Source organism: Nerophis ophidion, linkage group LG28, assembly GCF_033978795.1.
Source record: "Nerophis ophidion isolate RoL-2023_Sa linkage group LG28, RoL_Noph_v1.0, whole genome shotgun sequence".
Classification (NCBI taxonomy): Eukaryota; Metazoa; Chordata; class Actinopteri; order Syngnathiformes; family Syngnathidae; genus Nerophis; species Nerophis ophidion.
The window spans coordinates 6,069,311-6,093,517 of record NC_084638.1 but is presented as its reverse complement, the minus strand read 5'-3'; the positions used below and the strand labels follow the sequence as shown (position 1 = coordinate 6,093,517).

The 24,207-nt window shown below is 39.1% G+C and overlaps 1 protein-coding gene across 1 annotated transcript in view; it reads left to right on the top strand.

The window, feature by feature from the left end:
• The window catches only part of jade2 (jade family PHD finger 2), a 149,397-nt gene that overhangs the window by 94,959 nt on the left and 30,231 nt on the right, over nt 1–24,207 (top strand). The window contains exons 6-11 of the mRNA XM_061890389.1: nt 7,767–7,900; nt 9,727–9,938; nt 17,579–17,746; nt 20,700–20,816; nt 23,396–23,743; nt 23,816–23,980. Coding sequence (XP_061746373.1) covers nt 7,767–7,900; nt 9,727–9,938; nt 17,579–17,746; nt 20,700–20,816; nt 23,396–23,743; nt 23,816–23,980 — 1,144 coding nt within the window. The remainder of the gene's footprint in view (nt 1–7,766; nt 7,901–9,726; nt 9,939–17,578; nt 17,747–20,699; nt 20,817–23,395; nt 23,744–23,815; nt 23,981–24,207) is intronic.

Sequence of the window (24,207 nt, the reverse complement as noted above, 5' to 3'; positions counted from 1 at the left end):
AATTTGTACGTGACTACTGAGGACCATTAAAAAAAAAAGTTCAAATTAAATATGACATGATCCTCTGAATCATTTAAAAAGGTTTCCTTTGGGGGACGTGTATTTTTGTCCCCATTCCGTCAGAGGTCCACTAAAGGTGACTGTGTAAACATAGCGATGTCCCCATTAAGTAAGCATTGCCAGAACACACACACACACACACACACACACACACATACAAACACACACACTGGTTATCATTTGGAATGAGGACCAAGTTTTTGATCATGACTTGTGGGGACCACCCTTTCTCCAGGTTGTGGAGGTATAAAAAACATTTGGTAAAATGGCCACTGCCCAGTTAGCTCACACACGTCTTTAAATCTCTGGATTGATGAAGTAATGTGCTGATCATACTAACTGGGGACCCTGGGAAAAATGAGTTAATATGGTTCATGGGGGACCAAATTTCAGTAATCTTGCATAATTCACACAACTTTGTACGTGACTACTGAGGACCATTAAAAAAAAAAGTTCAAAATAAATGACATGATCCTCAGAATCATTTAAAAAGGTTTCCTTTGGGGGACGTGTATTTTTGTCCCCATTCCGTCAGAGGTCCACTAAAGGTGACTGTGTAAACAGAGTGATGTCCCCATTAAGTAAGCATTGCCAGAACACACACACACACACACACACACACACACACACACACACACACACACACACACACTCACTCACACACACACACTGGTTATCATTTGGAATGAGGACCAAGTTTTTGATCATGACTTGTGGGGACCACACTTTCTCCAGGTTGTGGAGGTATAAAAAACATTTGGTAAAATACCCACTGCTCAGTTAGCTCATACACGTCTTTAAATCTCTGGATTAATGAAGTAATGTGCTGATCATACTAACTGGGGACCCTGGGAAAAATGAGTTAATATGGTTCATGGGGGACCAAATTTCAGTAATTTTGCATAATTCACACATTTGTACATGACTACTGAGGACCATTAAAAAAAAAAAGTTCAAATTAAATATGACATGATCATCAGAACCATTTAAAAAGGTTCCTCTTTGGGGGACCTGTTTTTTTGGTCCCCATACCGTCTGAGGTCCACAAAAGGTGACTGTTTAAACAGAGCAATGTCCCCATTAAGTAATCATTGCCAGAACACACACACACACACAGACACACACACACACACACACACACACACACACACACACACACACACACACACACACACACACACACACACGCAGTAGATTCTTAAAAGACAACACATTGCTCCTGTTCTATAGAGGACCTTTGACTAGTAGTGAGTTAACTTAGTGCAGCGGTCGGCAAACCCGCGGCTCTCGAGCCGACCGAGTGTCTCTTTCAAAAATGTATGAAAAATAGAAAAAGATGAGGGAAACATTTTTTTGTTTTGTTTTGATTTGGTTTCTGTAGAAGGAAAAACATGACCCAACCCTTCCTAATTGTTAGAAATCACACTGTTTGTATAAAACATGCTTCAGTGATGAGAGACTATTTGGTGAGCGCCGTTTTGTCCTGCTAATTTTGGCGGTCCTTCAACTCATCATAGTTTGTTTACATATACAACTTTCTCCGATCTTATAAAACGTGTTTTATGCCACTCCTTTTTTATTGTCTCATTTTGTCCACCAAAGTTTTATTGTTGTGCGTGAAGGTTGATGTTATTGACTTTTGTTGAGTGCTAATCAGGCATATTTGGTCAGTGCATGACTGCAAGCTAATCGATGCTAACATGCTGTTTAGGCTAGCTTAATGTACATATTGCATTTGAAGGTGTATTTGAGCTATAAGAAATTGTACCGGAAAGTTCATTACTTTGAAGACGACCCAAAAAAATGCGGAGAAGGCAGGGTCGGTAAACATTTTTTAAAGAAATCTGCATCACAGGGATGTGCAGACTTTCGAAAATGCGCATCCTTTCTGATTTCAATGCGTAAAAAGACACAAAAAGTTAATTTTTGGTGATTTAACCCCCAATTCCAACCCTTGATGCTGAGTGCCAAGCAGGGGTGATGGGTCCCACTTTTATAGTCTTTGGTATGACTCGGCCGGGGTTTGAACTCACAACCTACCGATCTCAGGGCGAACACTCTAACCACAAAGCCACTAAATACAATCTAGTGTGGAAATGCACCCAATTGCAGGAAATGTAGACTTGATTTTCAAGATGTTCTTTTGGCGTTTGTGTGGCAGAACTTGGTGCTGATAGAAATGTTCTTTTTTTTTTCCCCTCAATGTTCCTCTTTTTTTCTCAAAGGGTGCTCACATCCCTGCATTTGATTTTGTTGACCCCAAGTGGCCCAAAACATATTGCAGTGTTGATCAGTTGTTGTCAGAACATATTGATCACTTATCAATAACGGCAGTCTCTCTTATGTTTACCAGCCATTAATATAGGGGTGTAATGGTACGTGTATTTGTATTGAACCGCTTCGTTTCGGTACGGGGGTGTACTGAATGAGTTTCCAAGCTAAAGTCTTAAAGAGCTGCTTTGCTTCTTCTGCCTCTGTCACAGCACCCAGCATTGTCCCACCCACACAACCATCTGATTGGTTACATATATAGCGGTAACAGCCAATCAGCAGTGCGTATTCAGAGCGGCAACAGCCAATCAGCAGTGCGTATTCAGAGCGCATGTAGTAAATGCTTCAGCGTCGAGCAGATAGGTGTTTAGCAGGTGAGCATAAGGCAACGTACTCTCCTCAAATGATAATAAACACCTCCCAGTCAACTACTACTAACATCACTATGAGCCCGTTGACCTTCTAGAAACTTAAACTGCAGCTCAGCTCGCTCGCAGTTCTGGCTTGAGGTGAAGGCTGATTAGCTTTTAGCCTAACGTTAGCTCACTGTGCGATGTGTGTGTGTGTGTGTGTGTGTGTGTGTGTGTGTGTGTGTGTGTGTGTGTGTGTGTTTGTGTGGTTTACAGACAGAAAAGCTTTGAATGGCAAGGTCTCTGCTATCACATGTTGATAAAAAATATAATACTTACATAATAAAAATCAACTACTGCCTTCCCAAATGCTGTGATAAATTAAGCATGATGATTTGACTTAAAACTGTTTAATGTTGCACTTTTTATATGTAGAACAAAAGTTTTGTCATTGTATCTAATCTGAGCAACAACTTAAGGCAGTTTAATGTTGATTAACGTGGGATGAATTATTATAGTGTTCCCAATATTAAAAGGATAAGGCCATTGTTTACAAATTTGGTAAATAAATAACCCCAAAAATTATATTTTGTTGTTTTCTTACTGTACCAAAAATGAACCGAACTGGGACCTCTAAACCGAGGTACGTACCGAACCGTAATTTTTTAGTACCGTTACACCCCTAACATATATATATATATATATATATATATATATACAGTATCTTCCCATATTCAGCATGGCCAATTAGACAATAATTCTGAACTATAAATGAATTATCCATTTCATTTCTCAAGAAGACGTAACTGCCGCTAAAGAGGGAGTTTCCGGTGGCCAGACGTCAACAACAACAAACACGTCAGTTGTTGTGTTCGGTCATGTCACATGACCCGATTGACTCCCACCGGGTCCTGCAGAGTTCTCGACCTCATTTCCTGTCCTTGTTAAGACGTTTCAAACTGGAGGCGATAAAGAGCAGACAAAGCTCACCAGTTCACTTTTTGCACTCATATGGAGGATCTTTACAGTCCTTTTTTCAAATTTATTTATGATTTTAAATTTTTACAACGCATATACAGCAGTATACATTGAAATGTTGGCAATGTAAATGCCCACAGAACACCACAAACAACAGGGGTAAGAGACAATAAGAAGACCCATTTCAATAAGACTAAGCTTAACAATTAGTGGAGAAAAAAAAGTACATATAAACACATACAGTCGTGGTCAAAAGTTTACATACACTTGTAAAGAACATGCCATGACTGTCTTGAGTTTACAATAATTTCTACAACTCTTATTTTTTTGTGATAGATTAATTGGACTACATACTTGTTGGTCACAAAAAACATTCATGAAGTTTGGTTCTTTTTTTAATTTATTATGGGTCTACTGAAAATGTGACCAAATCTGCCGGGTCAAAAGTATACATACAGCAATGTTAATATTTGCTTACATGTCCCTTGGCAAGTTTGACTGCAATAAGACACTTTTGGTAGCCATCTACAGGTTTCTGGCAAGCTTCTGGTTGAATATTTGACCACTCCTCTTGACAAAATTGGTGCAGTTCAGATACATTTGTTGGTTTTCGGACATGGACTTGTTTCTTCAGCATTGTCCACACGTTTAAAGTCAGGACTTTGGGAAGGCCGTTCTTAAACCTTAATTCTAACCATTCCTTTACCACTTTTGACGTGTGTTCGGGGTCATTGTCCTGTTGGAACATCCAACTGCGCCCAAGACCCAACCTCCGGGCTGATGATTTTAGGTTGTCCTGACGAATTTGTAAAGCACCAGTTCCATTGGCAGCAAAACAGGCCCAGAGCATAATACTACCACCACCATGCTTGACGGTAGGTGTGGTTTTCCTGGGCTTAAAGGCCTCACTTTCTCTCCCCCAAACATATTGCTGGGTATTGTGGCCAAACAGCTAAATTTTTGTTTCATCTGACCACAGAATTTTCCTCCAGAAGGTCTTATGGTTGTCCATGTGATGTCAGATACACACACACCCACGTAAACGAATACAGTAAAGTGTTGTGAAAAAATAAAACCAAGGATACTCATATATGTATACAAACATACACTTACAAGGAGTGGTAGAGGTTTAATGTTAGAATGGAACATGGAGTTGAAGAGGGTTAGTGTTAGGATGAAACATTGAGTGGAAAAGGGTTAGTGTTAGGATGGAACATGGAGGGGAAGATGGATAGGGTTGAGGTTAGTGTTAGGACGGAACATGGAGGGGAAGAGGGTTAGGGTTGAGGTTAGTGTTAGGGTGGACATGGAGGGGAAGAGGGTCAGGGTTGAGGTTAGTTTTAGGATGGAACATGAGTTACGATGGAAAATGGAGTGGAAAAGGTATAATGTTAGGATGGAACATGGAGAGAAAGAAGAGTCAGGGTTGAATTTTGGGTTAGGGTTGAACATGGAGTGGAAGAATGGTTGGGGTTATGATGAAAATTGGAGTGGAAGAGGGTTAGTGTTTGGATGCAACGTGGTTTTGGAAGAGGGTTAAAGTTACCATGAATTGATTTACGTGGACCCCGACTTAAACAAGTTGAAAAACTTATTCGGTTGTTACCATTTAGTGGTCAATTGTACGGAATATGTACTGAACTGTGCAATCTATTAATAAAAGTTTCAATCAATCAGAGTCTGGAATGTGGAGTTGAAGAGGGATAATGTTAGGATGGAACATGGAGGGGAAGAAGAATCAGGATTGAGTTTAGGGTAAGGATGGAATATGGAGTGGAAGAAGGGTTAGGGTTATGATCACAATTGGAGTGGAAGAGTGTTTGGGTTTGAATGGAACATGGAGTGAAAGAGAGTCAATTTTAGGATGGAACATGGAGGGGAAGAAGAGTCAGGGTTGAGTTTTGGGTTAGGTTGGAACATGGCGTAGAAGAAGGGTTAGGGTTATGAGGAAAATAGGAGTGGAAGAGGGTTAGTGTTTGGCTGCAACATGGTTTGGAAGAGGGTAATGTTAGTCTGGAATGTGGAGTGGAAGAGGATAATGTTAGGATGGAACATGGAGGGGACGAAGAGTCAGGGTTGAGTTTAGGGTAAGGATGGAATATGAAGTGGAAGTAGCGTTAGGGTTATGATGACAATTGGAGTGGAATAGTGTTAGTGTTAGGATGAAACATGAAGTGGAAGAGGGACAATGATAGGCTGGAACATGGAGGGGAAGAAGAGTCAGGGTTGAGTTTTGGGTTAGGATTGAACATGGAGTAGAAGAAGGGTTAGGGTTATGATGAAAATAGGAGTGGAAAAGGGTTAGTTTTAGGATGGAACGTGTTTTGAAAGAGGGTTAATGTTAGTATGGAATATGGAGTGGTCGAGGGACATAGTTAGGATGGAAAAGGGAGGGGAAGAGTCAGGGTTGAGTTTAGGGTAAGGATGGAATATGGAGTGGAAGAAGCGTTAGGGTTATGATGACAATTGGAGTGGAAGAGTGTTAGTGTTAGGATGAAACATGGGAGTGGAAGAGGGACAATGATAGGCTGCAACATGGAGGGGAAGAAGAGTCCGGGTTGAATTTTGGGTTAGGATTGAACATTGAGTAGAAGAAGGGTTAGGGTTATGATGAAAATAGGAGTGGAAAAGGGTTAGTGTTCGGATGCAACATGGTTTGGAAGAGGGTTAATGTTAGTCTGGAATGTGGAGTGGAAGAGGGATAATGTTAGGATGGAACATGGAGGGGAAGAAGAGTCAGGGTTGAGTTTATGGTAAGGATGGAATATGGAGTGGAAGAAGGGTTAGCGTTATGATGACAATTGGAGTGGAACAGTGTTAGTGTTAGGATGGTACATGGATTGGAAGAGGGTTCATGTTAGGATGGAACATGGAGTGGAAGAAGAACGCCTTCGAACTGGCGTTGAACTCCAACAGCGGTCTGTGAGACTGGAGCAGAAGAACAAACCTCATATCATCTTTCCTCCTTTACCGTCTTCCAAGTGCGGTACATGGTCTATAAGCAGTTGATGACGGTTCTGTGGTCTTACCCAACATCGATCTTCCCTACGATGTCACATTCCTCACTTGATTGACATACATGGACACCGAGGGTTTTATGAGATGACTGCTGGCTGCTACAAGCTCAGTTTGAAGAACAATCTGACAGACATGGATGCCATAAACTCTTTTTATTTCAACACAGACTCTCTCCCTCCCGAACACTAGACTCTCTCTTCCGAACACTTGCCATCGAAAGTATAAAAAAACGACCGTACAGTTCTCGTGTTCGCAATAAAATTGCTGGTACTTCCTGCCCGCGTTAACAAAATATAGGTCTCCGAAAACCAGCGCACACAAGCTAGCTTTATGTTTATATAAATATGAGGTAGATCACCTGGACTTGGTCCTTTGATAAGTAGTTAAGTTGCTGGCCTACTCATTGAAAGGATGGTACACACCTCGACTGGAACTATTACTTCCCACACAAGGAAGAAAAATGTCTGGTCTGCGTCGTTTTTAACGCTACGCTTTAGTCAACCAAATGCTGCGCCCCTTCTCAATGTCACAGGACTCACGCTCGTCTCATTGACAGATCTATAAACGACACTTTGTGTATCGTGACTGGATGTCAGCGTCCTTTCTCCAAACGACAACCTGTTTGTTCGGCCAGGCATCCAACCATCCAAGCTTTTCCGTAAAGTAATCCCAGTAACCACGTTTCCATGCACTAAATTAGTCAGGTTTTTAAAAATAATTTGGCTCAAAAAGCATTTTACAACCCATGGAAATAACCTTAATCTGATTGTGTTTGGCTTTTGAAAAGTTGGACGGACTCACCCAGATTACGCGATTGAAAACCAGATCTCTAGAGTGCCGTATAGGGGAACCTTTGTGTTGCGGACGTGCCAGTCTCAGCGAGCGGGATAGAACCCAGAAGCAGATAAAATTCTAGAAAAACATAAGCAAGAACTGGAATGAAGAGGAGACTCTTATTTGATCCTCAAATTAAAAACTGGTAACATTTTGAAATGCATCGATGGAAGAACAAAAAGAAAGAGATTTATTTAAGAGAATCGTTAAGGGTCTGGTCTGCGTGGTTTTTAACGCTACGCTTTTTGGTTGCAGGCTACTGCCAGAGTCGACAGCTGTGCTCACCTCCTCGCCCCGGCCTGCGCCAGGCCCACTGTACAGCTGCTACGACCTGGACGACACCGACGTGTCCTGGCTGGACCTCGCCAACCAAGAGTTCAGTCACATGGGTGAGTGCCACGACCTTTGCCCCTATTTCCTGATTTAACTGTTAGCATCGAACTAACGTTCTATTAGCTGACAGTACAAATAATTTTAATTATGAATAAGTCCGTCCAAGATTCTGCAAGCTTTTTTGGGGGATTTTTGTTTCCTTTTCAGTAAGCTGCGAGTGAACTCTAATAACTAACGTTCCTTGGGTGAATTATGTAAACTCACTACACCAGTAGTTTTTAGCGCTTTTATGGCGAGATATAAGTTAGAACTTTATGCTGCTTTATATTAGAAATGGCAACAGCAGAGGATGAATGTCTTATAACAACACGATAGAGAAAAAGAAGAAACTTATCGACTACGTTGTCGGCACGGACTACAACGGCAAACATGCGCAAATATTCAGGACTTATACAGATCCAAAATACAGATCAGCAGTTACCAGACACACCATAATAACACTCGTATGTTGAAGCAAAGTACAATCCATTAAGCGGTGCGGCTTCATAGCTTGCCAAAGTCATACTACCATACCATACCAACTAGGGCTGTGGATCTCTGGGTGTCCCACGATTCGATTCATTATCGATTCTTGGGGTCATGATTCGATAATATATCGATTTTTTTCGATTCGATTCGATTCTCGATTCAAAAACGATATTTTTCCGAATCAAAACGATTCTGTATTCATTCAATACATGGGATTTCAGTAGGATCTACCCCAGTCTGCTGCCATGCAAGCAGAGTAGTAGATTAAAAAAAAAAAAAAACGCTTTTATAATTGTAAAGGACAATGTTTTATCAACTGATTGCAATGATGTAAATTTGTTTTAACTATTAAACAAACCAAAAATATGACTTATTTTATCTTTGTGAAAATATTGGACACTGTGTGTTGTCAAGCTTATGAGATGCGATGCAAGTGTAAGCCACTGTGACACTGTTGTTCTTTTTTTTTTTTTTTTTTTTAAAGGTCTAATGATAATGTCAATGAGGGATTTTTAATTACTGCTATGCTGAAATTATAACTAATATTGATACTGTTATTGATAATATTAATTTTTGTTTCACTGTTTTTGTTTGTTCTGTGTCGTGTTTGTGTCTCCTCTCAATTGCTCGGTTTATTGCAGTTCTGAGTGTTGCTGGTTCAGGTTCGGTTTTGGAATTGGATTGCATTGTTATGGTATTGCTGTGTAGTGGTTTATTGGATTGATAAAAAATTTTTAAAATATATATTTTTTAAAAATGAGAATCGATTCTGAATCGCACAATGTATTCGAATCGATTTTTTCCGACACCCCTAATACCAACCATACCAACTTTATTTATAAAGCCCTTTAAAAACAACCACAGTTGAAGAACAAAGGGCTGTTCAACACAAAGAAATACAGGCAAAGGACAGACTAAAAAATAACATACTAAAACATTTTGATAGATTTTTGAGCACCGCATGTAATGTTTTATATTTTCAATGGAACATAAAACATTTTGGTGTTATTTTAATGAGTCATATTGCAATCTACACGTATCTCTTATGTGTGACTGCCATCATATTGCAATCTACACGTATCTCTTATGTGTGACTGCCATCATATTGCAGTCTACACATATCTTTTATGTGTGACTGCCATCTACTGGTCACACTTATCATTTCACCACGTACCAAATAAAATAGCTTCGAGGTCAGTGAGCTCAACTAAAATGATTCCGTACGTTAGGCACACCGGGTTATAAGGCGCACCGTCGAGTTTTGAGAAAAAAGGAAAGGATTTTAAATGCGCCTTTTAGTCTGAAAAATGCGGTAATTGTAATAAGTCAAATAAATGTGATTTGTTTTTTGCAGCCCAACCAGAACTGGACGAGCTGACGATGGAGGTGGTCCTGGTGGAGTTTGAGCGCGTGTGCGAGGAGAAAATGCAGCAGGCCATCGAGGCAGAGGAGGGTCTCGGCATCGAGTACGACGAGGACGTGGTGTGCGACGTGTGCCGCTCGCCCGAGGGCGAGGACGGTAACGAGATGGTCTTTTGCGACAAGTGCAACGTCTGCGTGCATCAGGTTGGTCGGGATTTCAACTTGCAACTTTGAATTCATTCCTCAGGATTTGTTCTTCCACACCTAACTCATCCAAGCACGTCTACTGCAACACTTTCTGCAGAAACAATATTTTTTTATTTACTTAAACATGTTTTTTTATTTAAAAAAAAAAAAAGCACAATTTACAGTAAGATACCGGCAGCTGTGGATGCCGGGAATTCACAGTAAAAAAATACATTCACAATATATAGGACATTGCGGTATGGCGATGTTGAATCCGTTAATTTTACAGTCTATATTGTTAACCTGTTTACATAAAAACCTATAGAATTTACTGTAAAATACTGGCAGCTGTGCTTGCCAGGAATTCGCCGTGAAAAAAATGATTCCTAATTTTAGTGTTGCCAATCAGCCTATACCCAGGTGCATGTCATTGGAGGTGGGAAGTGGCCGGGGTACCCGGAGACAACCCACGCAGTCATGGCGAGAACATGCAAACTCCACACCGAAACACCCCTAGCCCAGGAATTGAACCCAGGGCCTTGTCACGTTGCGGCATGTCTGCAAACCCCTGCACAACCGTGCTGCCCTGACACCAATACTAGTATCTGCAACATGCCTGTGTTTCCGAAACATGAGGATTTTAACTTGAAAGAGTTTGTACAACCTTTCACTGGTCAACTCACAACGTGGCCTTCTGCAACATGTTCCTTAAAGTGAACTATTAAAAATGAGCCTTAAATGCTCCATATCTGTTAAATATCTGTTTTGTACATAACATATTACCGTAAAATATCAAATAATATTATTTAGCTCATTCACGTAAGAGACTAGACCAGAGGTCGGGAACATTTTTGTATTTCCGTGAGAGCCATGTCATATTTTTAAACACTGAATACAACTAAATGTGTGCATTTTTAAGTAAGACCAACATGTTTAGAGTATAATAAATCTCCTATTCTTTTTAGTAACATTCTTATTCTGATGTTAACCAATAATAAATCAAATACTTCTTACCATTAATGCGACTTCTTTAACAAGTCTGGTAGAAAACGGATGGATGGATAAAATGCATGAGAATGTTCTATATTTTGAACGGTATTTTTAGCACTGTGATTACTAGCGGAATTATTCATAATTATCGTGTGAAGCCAGGGGTGTCCAAACTTTTTCCACTGAGGGCCGCGCACTGAAAAATCAGAACAAGCGGGGGCCATTTTCATCATTTTTATTTTAAAAACCAATACAATATATGTAAAAAAAATATACATTTAGGCCTCCACTCAGTTATGATCCCGGGGAACCCAAAGGGTTTTGGTCAAAAAAAAGAATTAAAAATGTGTCATTATTCAGTATTATAATTTTTTTTATTATGCAAGTTTTTAATTTCTAGATCAAATAAGAAAAAAAAATGGAAAAAACACAAAATATTCAATATTTTCACCCAATAACTTTTTTAGGTGGGATATTTGAGATTATATAATAATTGGAGCCTTAATTTTGGATTTTGATTCATTATTATTTTTTGAGCAATGACACTTAAAAACAAATCACACTAAAATATTTAGGGATCCAGAAGTGTCCTACTTATTAAAGTGTTAAAAAATAAATTATACTTTTTTTTTACTGTTTACTTTTAGCACAATAATCTCAAGATCATCTTCAGATATATCCATAAATTTTAAGTTTTATTGTTGTTTATGTTTTTTTGTTTTGTTTTAGGCCCTTCTTTAAAAAAAGACAGCTCAGTTTTTTTTATATGGTAAAACACAAAATATGCAACATTTTCCACAAAAAATATCTCAAAGTGGAATATTTAATGTGATGTAATCGAAGCCTTGCATAGGTCAATAATTCAAAATGACATTGATTTTGATTCATTATTATTTTTTAAAGAAAGAAACAGCCTGCATGGCAGCTTTGTGTTATAAGAGTAAACATTGCAACAATTTCTTGTTACATTTCACCTGTTTGCTCTTTTATACCACTTTTTATGTTTTTAATTTTTTTTTTATTGTATTCTTAAAATGTGCCGTGGGGCTGTTAAAAAATGACCCGCGGGCCGCACTTTGGACAGCCCTGTGTTAAGCAATGTCAGCTAAGATTTATCTGAGAGCCAGATGAAGTCATCAAAAGAGCCACATCTGGCTCTAGAGCCATAGGTTCCCTCCCCCTGGACTAGACGTATAAGATTTCATCGGATTTAGCGATTAGGAGTGACAGATTGTTTGGTAAACTTATAGCATTTTCTATATGTTATAGTTATTTGAATGACTCTTACCATAATATGTTACGTTAACATAGCAGGCACCTTCTCAGATTGTTATTTATGCGTCATATAACGTACACTTATTCAGCCTGTTGTTCACTATTCGTTATTTCTTTTGAATTGCCTTCCATATGTCTATTCTTGGTGTTGGGTTTTATCAAATACATTTCCCCAAAAATGCGGCTTATACTCCAGTGCGACTTATATATGTTTTTTTCCTTCTTTATTATGCATTTTCAACCATTGCGACGTATACTCCGGAGCGATTTATAATCGGAAAAATACGACAATAGACTAAATGGAGGCGTTATCCAAGTTTTATTGTGTCGCAATTTCACAGTTGTGGTCATGTCATCCTTTTGGAATCGTCCAATTGGAGGAAGACCCCTTGTTTATTCATTCCTCAACAGAAGGCGTGTTGTGTGCTTAAAACAGGGGTGACAAACTCAAATACAGAGTGGGCCAAAATTTTAAACGGAACAAAGCCGCGGGCCAAGGTTGAACAAATGAACCTTTTAATAGGGACCCAAACAAGTTTTGCATTAAATATTGAACAAGGAAGGCTTATATAACTTTAATGACATGCAAAATCCAGTTTCAAATAAAAATAGTAATAATTTAAAAAATATCAATGGCATATCAAATAAAATGTTAATAAAAATGTTATGCCTTTTTTTCTATTTGCAATCTTCTGAGTTAAATATCAATTTTTTTCCACAGGCTAATAATACATTTCAAAATAAAATAATAATGAATGAACCAAACATTAAAGCCTAGAAGTAGCAAGAAAAAAATGCATGAATAAAACGTTAATTATTGGTCAGTTTGCTGGAAGTTTCCCGGAAGACTTAGTGCTGCAAGGGGTTCTGGGTATTTATTCTGTTGTGTTACGGAGCGGATGTTCACCCGAAATGTGTTTGTCATTCTTGTTTGGTGTGGGTTCACTGTGTGGCGCATATTTGTAACAGTGCTAAAGTTGTCTATACGGCCACCCTCAGTGTGACCTGTATGGCTGTTGACCAAGTATGCCTTGCATTCACTTGTGCGTGTGTAAAAGCCACAAATATTATGTGGCACGCTGTTAGTACGGAGGAAAAGCGGACGTGACGACAGGTTGTAGAGAACGCTAAAGGCAGTCCCTTAAATGCATGCCCCCAACATAGTTGTCCAGGTGGAAATCGGTAGAAATTAAGCAGAATGGTTGCCCCGGGAGATTTTCGGGAGGGGCACTGAACTTCGGGAGTCTACCGGGAAAATTAGGAGGGTTGGCAAGTATGAGTATTAGCGGTGAATGTGGTGTTACAGCGGCACCGACGCTGTATAACACCGGCGGGCCAGCTCTAATGCTAAATTGATATTGCCTCAAGGGCCAAATCAAATTACACGGCTGGCCAGATTTGGCCCGCGGGCCAGAGTTTGACACCCATGGCTTAAAACAAATGCCATTGTCACGGTGCAGCGTGCTTTCAGAACAGAATTGGGCGTTGATCCACCTCATCGTGAGAGCATTCCATGATGAGTGAAGCAGTTTAAAGAGACTGGCTGCTTGTGTAAAGGAATGAGTCCTGGAAGACCTCGATGACATGAAAGATGGAATAAAAGCAGCAATCAACACGGTGGATCGCGACATCCTTTGGGAGGAATTCTCATATCGTCTCGATGTTGTCCGTGCTGTCAGTGATGGCCATAATGAGCATGAAATGAATAGAATAGAATAGAAAGTACTTTATTGATCCCTGGGGGAAATTCAGCACCACAGTTCGCCCACAATAGACAATAATAATAAAAAATAACATATAATATATAATATATGAATAATGTAAATATATTCTACATTTAAGTGCAGTCAAGGAACATATGCATTATACAGTCTGATGGCTATCGGTATGAAGTACCTCCTGTGTCGTTCCGTGTTGCATTTTGGGAGTCTGAGCCTTCCACTGAACGTGCTCATTCTCTCCGCAAGGTCCGAGTGTAGTGGCTGGGAGGTGTTGTCCACAATGGCTAGGAGTTTTGCTAGACTTCTCTTCTCTGACACCACCGCCAGAGAGTCCAGCTCCACTCCCACCACGTTACTGGCCTTCTCTACCAACTTGTCCAGTCTGTTAGCGTCCCTCTTCTTAGCCCGCTGCCCCAGCAGTCAACCACCAACTCGTAGAACATCTTTGTACAGACTTTGAAGGATCCTAGCCTCCTGAGGAAGTAGAGGCGGCTCGCGAATAAGTTATGTAGAAAAGCCAAAACCAGTGAAGTTGGCACGTTGTGTAAATTGGTAAATAAAAACAGAATACAATTATTTGCAAGTCCTTTTCAAGCTATATTCAATTGAATAGACTGCAAAGACAAGATACTTAACGTTCGAACTGGTAAACTTTATTTTTTGCAAATATTAGCTCATTTGGAATTTGATGTCTGCAACATGTTTCAAAAAAGCTGACACAAATGGCAAAAAAGACTGAGAAAGTTGAGGAATGCTCATCAAACACTTATTTGGAACATCTGGCTAACTGGGAACAAAATCTATCAAAATGTTTTGGTACGAATTTGGTAAGCTATGAAGCCACATTGCTTGATGGATTGTACTGTGCTTCAACATACGAGTATTATTATGGTGTGGGAATAAGGCAGGCCTGGGCAATTACTTTGACTCGGAAGGGCCAAATTTAAAGAAGAAAATGTGTCTGGGGGGCCGGTATATTTGATTTTTAAGAACACTAATACAAAACTTCACAATAATGTCTGATCGAATGCTTAAAAACGTTATGACAGGCCGCCTTACAAAACGGAATGGAATTTAATTTTTTTTACTTAATGAGACACCCAGAATACACGTGAAAATAGAGAATCTGGGATTTACAATATTAACTATGAAGAATAAAACACTGAATATTGACAACGTATGAACGTCACACACCCTCTCCACCCATATATTTTACAATCAAGGCGAAACACAACAGAAATGCAAAAAAGACAGTGAAATATGAACGTGAAGGGTAAAAAAATAAGGTCACCTACAATCTAATATATATCTGATACATCACTAAGCGTTAGAACTTTCCTGTAAAAATCTCCTTCCACGTTTGTCCCCGACACCCGCATTTTAGGCTGGCCGCTCTGGAAACGCTCTGTGGAAACGCTCCCCACCCACAGACTTACATTACCATAGTAACTAATTATATCACCATAGTAACTAATTAGATTACCATAGTAACTAGTATATCACGCAAAAGCACAGATTCCAACCATTGAAATACTCCGTATAGTCCATGAAAGCATCACTGCACATCATAAAGGCAGCTACAGTTTCCATTTTAAAGATCTAAAAAAAAATATTTCGGAATGTCGGGCGGGGCAGATTAAAAAGCTTAACGGGCCGCATGTGGCACCCGGGCCTTAATTTGCCCAGGTCTGGTATAAGTTAAGACATATTATCTGGCGTTTTGTTTCGCAATATTATGCAAAAGCAACTTTTCTTACCTTCTGGTACCTGCTGATCTGAATTTGGGATCTGCATAAGTCCTTAAAATGTGCCTTAAAACATAACCTATGCAACATTTTGACCACCATTACATGTTATGTGGACCAGTGGTTCTCAAATGGGGGTACGCGTACCACTCGGGGTACTTGAAGGTATGCCAAGGGGTACGTGAGATTTTTTAAAATTATTCTAAGGATAGAAAAAATTGTTCATGAATGTATTTATTGAATAATACTTCAACAAAATAGGAATGTAAGTTCATAAACTGTGAAAAGAAATTCAACAATGCATTATTATTCAGTGTTGACAGTTAGATTTTTTGTGGAGATGTCCCATAAATATTGATGTTAAAGATGTATTGTTTTGTGAAGAAATGTTCATGAAACCAGATGGATCTCTGTTACAATCCCCAAAGAGGGCACTTTAAGTTGATGTGTAGAAATCTTTATTTATAATTGAACCACTTCTTTATTTTTCAACAAGTTTTTGTCACACCGCGGTGAAGGAAGTCTTGTCTTGGTTTTTCCGTCTTGTGATTTACGTGTTTTATTTTGAAAAGCTACCCTCTTGTTTCAGACCACGGGCTATTCCTCTTGTGTCACCAGTCTGACGTCATCTCTGATCCCTGATTGTTTCCACCTGTTTCCCATCATTCCATATCCTATTTAAGCTCACGCCTCTTATTGTCCGTTGCCAGATCGTCTCATCCATCGTGCCTTTCTAGCGTCCATGTCCATGTCCTTGGATACCTCCTTGTCTTGCTCCTGTTTTCCTAGTTACCCTAGTTTTTGTTGTAATTTTGAGTTTACTTTTTCCTCCTTCGAGCGTCCTTGGTTATCCTCCGTCTTCCTAATTGGTGAGTTTTTGTTTTTCCAAATTTCAAATTTATTGCCTCATTGATTGAGTGATTTTTTTTGTTATTTATAGTTAGTGTATATATATACGTCGTTTTGGTGTTTTTTCCTCCTGTTGGAGCGCTTTTCGTTGATTCTTATTGATATTCTTTTTTTTGTTAGAATTTCCTTAGATTAGTATTCTCTTATTTTTGTGGAGTGAATTTGAGTTAATTGTTTATCCTCGGACTTATTTTTCCGCGTGTTGATTATTCTTGTGAAAAACTTTTTTGCATTGGAGGTAAAAAGTTGTTTCAAAATAAAAGCTTTATTTTTTTTGAACTTCCTCTCTGCATCTGGGTCCTCTCCTTACTCCGAGTCGTAACAGTTTTTAGTTATTTTTATATCTTTTTTTCCAAATTGGTCACGAAAGACCACTACAAATGAGCAATAATTTGCACTGTTATACAATTTAATAAATCAGAAACTGATGACATAGTGCTGTATTTTCGGGCGGCATAGCTCGGTTGGTAAAGTGGCCGTGCCAGCAACTCGAGGGTTCCAGGTTAGATCCCCGCTTCCGCCATCCTAGTCACTGCCGTTGTGTCCTTGGGCAAGACACTTTACCCACCTTCTCCCAGTGCCACCGACATTGGTTTAAATGTAACTTAGATATTGGGTTTCACTATGTAAAACGCTTTTAGTCACTAAAGAAAAAGCGCTATATAAATATAATTCACTTCACACTTCACTTGTTTTATTTCTTTATCTCTTTTTTTAAACCAAAAATGTTTTGCTCTGATTAGGGGGTACTTGAATTAAAAAAATGTTCACAGGGGGTACATCACTGAAAAAACGTTGAGAACCACTGATGTAGACCACAAGGAAGTGTTTTACATTTAGAAAAAAATAATAATGATATGACTCGTTTTAATGAACCCTATAATCTGCTGCGCCCTATATGAAAAAAGCTCCAAAATAGACCATTCATCGGCAGTGCACCTTATGGTCCGGAAAATACGGTAATCATGCAGCCTTGTGCCATCATATGAATAGTCTAAGATTGGTTCTGTTTTTCTAGGCATGTTACGGCATTCTGAAGGTGCCGCAGGGCAACTGGTTGTGTCGGATGTGCGCCCTGGGCGTCCAGCCCAAGTGTCTGCTGTGCCCCAAGAGAGGCGGCGCCCTCAAGCCCACCCGCAGTGGAACCAAGTGGGTCCACGTCAGCTGTGCCTTATGGATCCCTGAGGTCAGTCTATATTACAAATATTTGCTGGGATGTTAAACTTTTTCCACACATTAGAATAGTTTTTAGCTATTTGAAATAGGAGTGTCAATATGTACCATGTGCAGCATGATACATTTACGATACAATTTATGTATGCTTAGGGATGGGTACCCAATTAGATACTTTTATAAGTACCATCAAAATTCTGTCGATCCTACCTATTCCCAATCTTTCATAAAATATTTCATATTTCGATGACTATTTTTCGATACTTTTGTTACATGCCATGTCAGGCTATAGACTCAAACACTTGGCGGGCAAACAAGCGTATTTGTCTGTTAGTTTGTGACGAACCCCAAGATGCAGAGAAGGAGGCAGGCATTGCATATGAACACAGGATTTAATAAATCACTAAGACAAAACCAAACAAAAGGGCACAAACGAAAAGTGCGCACGAGGCGGATAACAAACTAAAAGAGCTAGCATGGGAGCTAGAAGATAACAAGCCTAGCTTGGAAGCTAGCAGGTCGCGAGCAGGAAACAGAAGTCCTTACTTGTAGTATCAAAGCAAACTGAAAGCAGTGAACAAAATCAATCAAATGTCTCAAAGGACTGTACAAACCACTACGACTACGACATCCTCGGAAAAACCCACATAAGGGCAAGGAAAACTCACACCCAGTGGGCAAGGAGAACTCACACCCAGACATTAAGCTACAAACTTCTACGGAAATATAGCTTACCGCTATGCTGCAATGATATGACACGACACGACAGGAGGAACACAACAATACAATAATCCGGCACTGACTGGAGGAGAAAAAAGGTTTAAGTAGGAGTGGGCTGATTGACACCAGGTGTGGCCAGGTGCCAATCAGCCGCAGCTGAGGGGAAACAGCGCTCAGGGAGAAAGACAGGAAACAAAAAAAATAGGAGCGCTGACAGGAAACAAAGACGGGTAAAACTACACACACACATAGAGGAAAAACTAAAACACAAACAGACTGTCAGGGGCAAGCCTGACAGTATTCGTAGTAAACTGGCTGTAATTAATGTTGGAATTTTCAACGCAATCATGTCTAATAGGAAGCACTCAAAATTAATACTGCACTATTCAAAATGTACTAGCTCGATGCTAATTTACATTGGGTATGCCATACACATGCTACTGATTAGTATTAGCAATTTCAACACCTTCTCCTAACGTCAACGTTACAATCAAACAGATGATTTGTAGTAAATACAATATTATTAGGGACCGATGCCCCTTTGGGACAGAGGACCCTATTGAATTTCTAAGGTTCTATTATTATTCTTCATTATTATTATTATTTTTATTATTATTATTATTATTATTATACCGCCGCCTCTTTGAGCTGTAATTTGACCCCCTTAACAGGCTTCAAAACTCACCTAATCAAAAAACCAAACCCCAAAACTTAAAATTGCGCTGTAGCGCCCACCACGAAGAAAACAGACAAAACTGTCTCCAACTTCCAGTAGGAATGTCGTAGAAGCATGAAACAAAAACCACTACATAGGTCTCAGTTAGACCTATATTTCATACACTGACACCTCCCGGCTAAAATCAACTGGAAGTTTGCTATTCCCACTTAAATATAAAAGTTGGCTAAAAATGTCGCTTTTTTTTTTAACATGATCTCCTCCGAGGTCATTTCGGCTTCAAATAAACAGAGAAGAGGGATTGAACCTTTATAATTAAAAGTTGATTAAAGAGTTTTAATTACTACCCCGGTTTGGATTTTATAAGCCCGCAAAGAACTGATGCGCTAGTGCTGGAACACTGCTGCTGTCACAAAATGGCGGCTTCCTGCTCAGACAAAACTGCTTCTAACTCACTGTAGGACTATCATACACACATGAAACAAAAACCTCAATATATGTCTCACTGAGACCTATATTTCATTCACCGACCACCCGCAACTAAAATCAACAGGACGTTTGCTATTCCCAATTCAATACAACAGCTGCATTCCTTTCACAATGCATTAGAGCCTCAAAATGGCGGCACCAAGACGTCCTTATAAAATGCCCAAGCCACTTTACAACTGTTATTACTATAAGACTGATGTATAACACATATGTATACAACTTTTTTTCTGTGTTATAATTCATCCATCCATCTACCGCTTATCCGGTCCTGTCCATCGCTGCTTGCAGCTTTAATCATTACTGTGATTACATATTTTATTTGTGATTACTTATGCAGTATATTGTGAATATAATATAAGTGAACAAAAGTTTTAGCTAGTGTTATGTAAAAGAAAAGGGGTGGGATTAAATAAGCTCCGCCTCTTCCTACTCCTTTTCGAACATGTTGATAAGAGAAACTTTAAATTGTGATGTATCAATAATAATCCAAATGCAGATCAGTAAAACAACTCTATTTAATAACAAAAAAAATCACTGGAGAAAATAAATCAGTAGTAACAAAAAATCAGCTCCAGGAAATCCGGGTCAAAAGTCTGTCTACCACCTGAAGAAATAAAAAGACAGGACAACAGCCCTCATGACATGTTGCATGTTGGAAATAAACTCAAACAAACTCAAATATTTACGGTATAAACACTTTGTAGGACTCATCAAAAGATAAGACTTCCACATTCATCTTTATGGCAAAGACTACTTCCTGGCTCCAGCAACACACAGAAGACAAACTGAAATGAATGTATCCTAGCAAATGATACTCAAACGTGTAAGAAAACTAAATATAGCAACTGGACATCGTAGTTAAATGTAAAATTATTTTTATTTCATTTTATTATTAAATAAATGAACATTTTCCAACACATGAACACACAAGTACAGGAAATTGTAACTGTTGAGTAGCGGTATGGATTCCTAATTACCTGGGATTCAAGTGTGAAAGGTGCCTATCCCTAAATACAGTTTTTTATTTATTTATGGTGTAGCAGAACAGCATTAACTACAGTTTTGTTGCTATGTGTTACAGGTGAGTATAGGATGTCCAGAGAAGATGGAGCCTATCACCAAGGTCTCCCACATCCCTGCCAGTCGGTGGGCTCTGTCCTGCAGCTTGTGTGGCGAGCACACAGGAACCTGCATACAGGTGCGAGCTTAAGTACACTGAACAACACGGTACAGTAGTAAGAAACTAAAAAAAAAAAATCCTGCGGAAATTTTGATGGGCCTGCTATCTGTGCAATCGAGAGACGGCAGATCAACTGGTCTAAAAAGGGGGTCTATTTAAAGGCTAGAGCAGTGGTCACCAACCTTTTTGAAACCAAGGGCGGTATAGCTCGGTTGGTAGAGTGGCCGTGCCAGCAACTTGAGGGTTGCAGGTTCGATTCCCGCTTCTGCCAACCTAGTCACTGCCGCTGTGTCCTTGGGCAAGACACTTTACCCACCTGCTTCCAGTGCCACCCACACTGGTTTAAATGTAAAAATTAGATATTGGGTGTCACTATGTAAAGCGCTTTGAGTCACTTGAGAAAAAGCGCTATATAAATATAAATCACTTCACTTCACTTCTTGGGTACTGATTAATGCGAAGGGCTACCAGTTTGATACACACTTAAAAAAATTGCCAGAAATAGCCAATTTGCTCAATTTACTTTTAATATATAAATCTATATACAAAAAAAATGGGTATTTTTTTCTGTCAGTCCGTCGTACATTTTTTTTCCTTTTACGAAAGGTTTTTTGTAGAGAATAAATGATGAAAAAAACACTTAATTGAACGGTTTAAAAGAGGAGAAAACAGGAAAAAAATGAAGATAAAATTTTGAAACATAGTTTATCTTCAATTTCGACTATTTAAAATTCAAAATTCAACCGAAAAAAAGAAGAGAAAAACTAGCTAATTCGAATCTTTTTGAGAAAGTTAAAAAAAATAATTAATCGAACATCGTTAGTAATTTTTTCTTGAATAAGATCAATTTTAGAATTTTGATGACATGTTTTAAAAAGGTTAAAATCCAATCTGCATTTTGTTAGAATATATAACAAATTGGACCAAGCTATATTTCTAACAAAGACAAATAATTATTTCTTCTAGATTTTCCAGAACAAAAATTTTAAAAGAAATTCAAAAGACTTTGAAATAAGATTTAAATTTGATTCTACAGATTTTCTGGATTTGCCAGAATATCTTTTTGGAATTTTAATCATAATATGTTTGAAGAAATATTACACAAATATTCTTTGTCGAAGAAATGAAGAATTAAATTAAAATGTATTTATCATTCTTTACAATAAAAAAAATTATTTACTTGAACATTAATTTAAATTGTCAGGAAAGAAGAGGAAGGAATTTAAAAGGTAAAAAGGTATATGTGTTTAAAAATCCTGAAACCATTTTTAAGGTTGTATTTTTTCTCTAAAACTGTCTTTCTGAAAGTTATAAGAAGCAAAGTAAAAAAATAAATAATCTTATTTAAACAAGTGAAGACTAAGTGTTTAAAATATTTTCTTGGATTTTTAAATTCTGTTTGAGTTTTGTCTCTTAGAATTAAAAATGTCGAGCAAAGCGAGACCAGCTTGCTAGTAAATAAATAACATTTCAAAAATAGAGGCAGCTCACTGGTAAGTGCTGCTATTTGAGCTATTTTTAGAACAGGCCAGCGGGCGACTCATCTGGTCCTTACGGGCACCGCGTTGGTGACCCCTGGGCTAGAGTATACAAATGAGTTTTAAGATGGGACTTAAATGAGTGAAAATCTACCATTGTAAGTGTGCGTACCTAATCAATGGCCCAAGTGTACCTAATCAATGGACCCATTGAGGGTCTTTTCCTCTAATAGCGTCACCATGGTAACACAAATTGTTCCAAAAATGAAGTACCACTGCAGTAGCAGTACAATATAAAAGTGGTTCTCAACATTTTTTCAGTGATGTACCCCCTGTGAATTTTTTTTTAATTCAAGTACCCCCTAATCAGAGCAAAGCATTTTTGGTTGAAAAAAAAAGAGATAAAGACGTAAAATTCAGCACTATGTCATCAGTTTCTGATTGATTAAATTGTACAACACTGAAAAATATTGCTCGTTTGTAGTGGTCTTTCTTGAACTATTTGGAAAAAAAGATATACAAATAACTAAAAACTTGTTGAAAAATAAACAAGTGATTCAATTATAAATAAAGATTTCTACACATAGAAGTAATCATCAACTTAAAGAGCCCTTTTTGGGGATTGTAATAGAGATCCATCTGGATTCATCAACTTAATTCTAAACATTTCTTCACAAAAAAAGAAATCTTTAACATCAATATTTATGGAACATGTCCACAAAAAAATCTAGCTGTCAACACTGAATATTGCATTGTTGTATTTCTTTGCACAGTTTATGAACTTACATTCATATTTTGTTGAAGTATTATTCAATAAATATATTTATAAAGGATTTTTGAATTGTTGCTATTTTTAGAATATTTAAAAAAAAATTCATGTACCCCTTGGCATACCTTCAAGTACCCCCAGGGGTATGCGTACCCCCATTTGAGAACCACTGCGATATAAGATATGTTGGGGTTCTTTGGCCGGTTCTTACCATATTAAAATCGGCAGAATAAGATAGAAGAAGCAGAAGAATAAAAGTTGAAGCAAAATGAGAAAGCATGTGAATTGGTGCTTGCTTCGCAGCCGGGAAAAGTGAACTGGTCTTTGTCGTCATGCCTCCTTTCTGGCAGTGTTCCATGCCCTTGTGTGTCGTGGCCTTCCACGTGACCTGCGCCTTCGACCACGGTCTGGAGATGAGGACCATCCTGGCCGACAACGACGAAGTCCGTTTCAAGTCCTTCTGTCTGGAGCACAGCGCCGCCTGCGCCTCCAACGGAGCGGCGACCCGCCCCGACCGGCCGTCCGAGCTGGTGTCGCCGGCACATCCGGTCTCGGCGTCGGAGAAAGCTGAGCGAGACCAGCTGGAGCGGGACAAGGTGAGCCAGAGGAAGCAGAAGCTCCAGGAGCTGGAGGACGAGTTCTACCAACTGGTGGACCCCGCCGAGGTGGCCGAGAACCTGGCGGTGCCCTTCACGCAGGTGCGTTGGCGAGCGGAGTCATTCACGGCTTTTGGCGGAGTCACGCTTAGCAATGATGGATTTTTCTCCAAGGTGGACTTCCTCTACCAGTTCTGGAAGCTGAAGAGGAAGGCCAACTTCAACCAGCCTCTCGTGAACTTAAAGAGGGATGAAGTGGACAACCCGGCCCAGCAGGAGCAGGACGTCCTCTACAGGCGCCTTAAACTCTTCACGCACCTCCGGCAAGACCTGGAGAGGGTGAGTCCGAGCCGGCGCCGCCTGTTGGTCACAAAAGGAAGTAATAACAACCAGTAAATGCCCACAAAATACTTTCATTAATGGTATTAATTAGAGATGTCCGATAATGGATTTTTTTTTGCCTACATTCCGATATTGTCCAACTCTTACCGATTCCGATATCAGCAGATAGCGATATATACGGTTGTAGAATTAACACATTATTATGCCTAATTTTGTTGTGATGC